The sequence below is a fragment of the Ipomoea nil genome, unplaced genomic scaffold (genome assembly GCF_001879475.1).
Source record: "Ipomoea nil cultivar Tokyo-kokei standard unplaced genomic scaffold, Asagao_1.1 scaffold3401, whole genome shotgun sequence".
Lineage (NCBI taxonomy): Eukaryota > Viridiplantae > Streptophyta > Magnoliopsida > Solanales > Convolvulaceae > Ipomoea > Ipomoea nil.
In genome coordinates this window covers 519,413-524,385 of record NW_017619829.1, presented here as the reverse complement: position 1 = coordinate 524,385, position 4,973 = coordinate 519,413, and the positions used below count along the sequence as shown (strand labels likewise).

General features: G+C 36.7%; 1 protein-coding gene across 1 annotated transcript; it reads right to left on the bottom strand.

Annotated features, from left to right (window-relative positions):
• Positions 1-281: 281 nt before the first annotated feature.
• LOC109171255 (pollen-specific protein SF21-like) lies at positions 282-4,483 on the bottom strand. The gene is made up of 11 exons (XM_019320321.1): positions 4,210-4,483; positions 3,057-3,156; positions 2,636-2,733; positions 2,456-2,544; positions 2,177-2,237; positions 1,994-2,080; positions 1,803-1,880; positions 1,546-1,602; positions 1,307-1,362; positions 926-1,061; positions 282-830 (listed from the first exon to the last, which is right to left on the bottom strand). Exons 1-11 carry the CDS (start codon positions 4,267-4,269, stop codon positions 609-611), a joined length of 1,044 nt encoding a protein of 347 aa, XP_019175866.1. The 5' UTR covers positions 4,270-4,483; the 3' UTR covers positions 282-608.
• Positions 4,484-4,973: the final 490 nt, after the last annotated feature.

Genomic DNA, 4,973 nt, shown 5'->3' with positions numbered 1-4,973 from the left:
GGGCTACCGCACAGGGCCCCCAGTTTTAGAGGGGCCCCAAATTTTAGAGGTCCAATATTTAATATTTACTGAGCTAGTTTAGATATAAAAATTAAAAGTTTTCAATTAAACTTAAAAGGTTCTATGAAGAGATGATAGCAATGTGTATTTATTGTATTTTTACTGGGAGGTTAAAGGTTCGAAACTTGCATATTAAAAATTATGATTTTGGAGGGCCTCAGTTATTTACCAGAACAGGGCCCCAAAAACCTAAAATCCGGCCCTGCTAATAAACATACCAATGCAAAGAACAAGTTGGGACCTGCCCTGCCTTCTTATTATCATTATGGTATTCCTTTCATCATCATCATCAAAACAATAAATTATTCTGGGATGTACAAGATTATGACTAATTATTTCGATTACAAACGTTGAAAAAAAAAAAGTGGGAAAAAAATATATATATTATTCTCTCTATCATTTCTCTCACCTTCTATTTCTCTTATCTACAATCCACGTGTAACTTTTTTCTACCCTGACCTTAAATCTTCAAATCTGGGATTTTGTTACATATCTTACACAAAATCACCCACCCCCCTTTACCCTGCTTTCATCTTCTTCTGCTTGTCTCATACCTCTATAGAAATCCTCGTTTTAATCGGTTTCAACTTCAACCCCATGCTCTCCGGTGAGAAAAGCTCGGGGGAGATGCTAGTTGGACTTAACGGACTTCTTGGGCTTACGCTAAACTGCGATGGCCTGTAAAACCCGAACCCCATGAGGAAGTACTCCAACGGTATCAACATTGCATCGGGTTGCTCTTCTGTTACCATTGACCCGCACCCTTGAACCTGTAGGACATGCAATATATACATCGTATGGTGAATCTTTACACCTCTGAAACCGAGAGAACAAGATTGACTAGGAATCGGTTTTTGCATGATACCTCAACTAAAGCGCTAAACCTTCTGTCGAGCTTCGAAGTCATGTGGAGAGCCTCGAAATGGAATGGAGAGTTTTCGCCCACGAATAATAATGAACGACAATGCAGCCTCCGTAAGCCTTCTGTAATGTCCGGTCTCCTGCCAGAGACCACGATTTGATTAATCATGGAATATCAACGAAGTATGCATTGAAAATTAGCTTGATTTTGGTTCTCAACCCTAAAATATGGCATGTCGGTCAAAATCAAGCAGCAACGAAAAAACTAATGTTCATTAGCATCTTTATCACATCATACAATTCTTAAGACCAATATCCAATTATCCATCACTTGAAAGAATAACAAGAGAATAAATTGAGACGAGGAAAAAAAAAAAACCCTTACTCATTGATAGCTTCAAGAAACCGCCAGACATTTGGGCTCTGTCTCTCACCCAGCAACTGAAATATAGATCATACAGACCATGTAAAATCAGAACTAAGAAACCAAGCAAAACCCTAACATTCGTATTTAAAAAATAAAAAAATAAAAAAATAAAAAAAATAAATAAATAAATAAAAAATAAATAAAAAACCCAGCATACAGGAAATAATATGGAAGATTAGAAAAACTGAAGCACTAACTCTTCGGCATGTTTGAACTACATCGGATTCAGGTACTTCTACGCTACCACGAACTTCCTGCAATTTCATGTCACTGAATTAGCATGTTTTCTTGCCCCAAAAGGTTGAATCCAGAACCCCAAGGGCCTACCCCCTACACCCTGACCCGACAGAGTATTTGAGAAGATGTAAATCACGGCAACTCAATGACTCAGCAGACGAATTAAAATGTTTTCTGTTTGTAGCAAATGAGTTTAAAATATGGGATTGAAAAGCACCTTGCTAAAGTAGCGCATGAGCAACAACTCCTTAACCAAACTACACATGCCGCAAAAGTAAAGCAGATTTGACATAACCTGCCAATTGTGCAACAAGCAATGTAAGAATGAAATATTCTCAGCTCGGTATTCTGCCCAACCGAGTAGGGGTGGAAAAGCATATAATTGCCTATAGCGTGCAGCAAATGTACCTTATTACATAGCCATTCCGTCCATGAGGGCGCTTTGCACAGAGGGGAAACAAGAATCAGACCCATAACACGTTTCGTGTATTTTATCTGTGGATTACACAAGGGCTCAGCAAACAAGACCGACCCTAAGCAGAAATGACATAAGCGAATAAAACTATAAGTTTGCCATACGAGAAAACTTACCGCAAACAGAGTAAGAACATAAGCTCCAGCTGTAACTCCCATACACACCACTGCACCAAGTCTGCATAAGGAATGAGAAAAAAAAACAGTCACTTTTCTATTAGATCAACCGACGAATATGGAATTTTGAAAATAAGATACTCAAGGTTCTATTGTCAAATTAAATTTAAGTTTCCATTCGAAATCCATTTCCCAAATAATTTATTCAATGGCAGAGTAAAGGGAGCAAAAGTTATGTAATTGGCAAAGTAAACAACACAGAAAACATCATATAACTACCCGAAGTAATCAAGAACCTCAGTAATCTGGTCTGCTAAATCATCTACGGATAATACTGCCTCATCAGGACTAATTGTAGTAGCTCCCAACTGCAAAAACTCTTGCAAGAAATACCCGATAAGAACAAATGTGAATAGAGATATTCAACAAAAAAGACAATACTTAAAGATCAAGTCAGACCTCATGCCCAGGAGGACTTATATGGTATATAGAGAAATTATGAAGTAGCAAAGAAAATGCTTCGGGACAAAAGAACAATCCTTGGAAACACGACATATCTGTTCGACCAAAAAGAGAGAGAGAGAGAGAGATGTTAGTCGTGCCTTGGAGAAACCTCAAATTTTATCAAACACACCAAAAGCAAGATATTGGACAGAAACCAATAAATAATTCCAAGTTGGAAAATTTCATTTGGAAATTGATATTTAAGCACGTGGCAAAACCTTTCAGAAAATAACAAAAGAAGCGGTTAAGATTTCCAACAACTAAATCCAGGACATAAAACTTTCACAAACGGGAATTAATTGGATGTTTCAAGAGTTCCAGGAAAATTATGAATAGCCCGCAGTGTTTGTTAATAAGCTAAAGTTGATGCACTTACAATTCAAAGCCAGATCAGGGTAGGTAATAAGAGCGGGCTTGTCCTGGTCTCCAAAAACAGTAACGGAGATGGAACCATGGCCAGTTTTTACAATATGCTCCTGAAGGAAAATTACGGGGAAAGCAAAATCAGTAACATAACTAACATTACCTAACATATAGGCCAAAGAAAATAAAGCTTCAACACTTCTGTCCCTTTCTTCTTGTTTTATTTTCCTTTTCATATTCTCTATAAGCCAGCTGTGTTGGGTCTAGAATACCCACCCCACATACTGAAAAGGGGAACAATTACTGCAAACACAAGCAAAGTATCTTCTATTTCCTGATAAGAAAACCTAACTATTTATTTTTTTCTTGAATTAGCTTATAGCCTCGTGTCTCATGGATCAAATAACAATCTTTTTCTTATTATCCGGTAAGAGATGCGTGGATATGATGGGCTTTCAGCCTTTCACTAATGAAGTGAAGCATATCACAAATAGTAAAACAAGTAACATAAGAACACAAGAATACTCATATTTAACTAAGACCTGCAAATTTCCAAGAATTCTAAACTTTTGGGTTCATGGATCAATTAAAGGGTATTCATCTTGAAATTTAGTTTCTTCTCCCAAATAATGCCTACTAAATCAGTGAACTAAGCCCATCCCGGCTTGAAATTTGGTTTCTTGTAAGAACTGCCATGATGTTAAGTGGGAAATAACAAGATTACAAAAATAGCAAATTAAAAAAAAACTTCTAAAACAACTGAACTAACACATAAATACCAAATTTTCACAAGATCAACAAATACCAACCAAGAATTCTGTCTAAATGGATCCCCACTAAAACTGAATCACTATGAAATTTCATAGACCACCAGAAAAAGAAACTAATTTGGCTTTTTGACAACAAAAGATTAACTCATCCATAAAGAATCACAGCAGAGAAAATTACTATGAGGCATTCGGAAGAACCGCATGTATTATCCTAACTCAATGTTGTTAAATGGGCACTTTTTACACTAAATTCTACATTAATAATGTCAAATGAAAACCAAAAAATATCAAACCAAATTCAAAGAAAACCATGTAATTCACAAACCACACTAGAATTCATATGAACATTTATATATACACATGCGTTGGTGGAGGGAAATGTGCGTAAAAGCAGACCTTTCCGGCGAGGGAGATGGTATCAATGTCGACCGACACAGAGTCGCTTGAGTCTCCCATTGCCGCCGCACTCTATCGCGCTATGTCTCTCTCTCTCTCTCTCTCTCTCTTTCTCTCTCTCTCTCTCTTGAAATGCGTTGGATTTGGGAGCCATACTCATATATATACGAATCTCCCTATCTCCATCTTCTCCCCAAGTTTCTCTCTCTAAATATACGGAAATACATTTTTTGTATGTATCTATATATACTGTATCGTATATTGCGCAATATTCTCCGTTCACTTCTCTCTCAAAAACTTTTTTTAACTTTTATAAATCTATATATATTTATTATGAGTTCTGTATCTGTACACAGACGTCATTTTCGGTCACCGAGTTAGCGAGCTTGACCCACAACGTTCACCGGGTCACCGACGCGAGTTAACTCAACCCAAGGGCTTTAACTTTGGTTAATGGACCGACAGAATTTGGCTTCGAAATGACGGGAATAGCCTTTGCGCTTTACTTCAATACTTCCTTTTGTTTTTCCTTTCTTGAGCTTTCTTTCTCTTTATGTTTGGTTTCCTTTCCCTTTTAGATTGAGTCCCATGTCCTATTCAACTTGATTGCTTCTTCTCTAATCTTATTGCAAATTTCTTGATCCATGTCATTTTCACAAATTATTAAGACAAGAGTCACATTCTTCATTAAAATTTTGTGTTGTATTTGTTATTATTCTCGTCTTGTATCATATAATTCGGTATAATATATAATTTTCATATTT

Bases quoted from the DNA above. Each gene is read 5' to 3' on its own strand.
- LOC109171255 (XM_019320321.1), bottom strand. From the start codon at position 4,269: ATGGGAGACTCAAGCGACTCTGTGTCGGTCGACATTGATACCATCTCC. The intron at 3,157-4,209 runs GTCTGCTTTTAC...ATTTTCCTTCAG, and splicing joins CCATCTCCCTCGCCGGAAAG to GAGCATATTGTAAAAACTGG. The intron at 1,881-1,993 runs GTACATTTGCTG...CACAATTGGCAG, and splicing joins CGGAATGGCTATGTAATAAG to GTTATGTCAAATCTGCTTTA.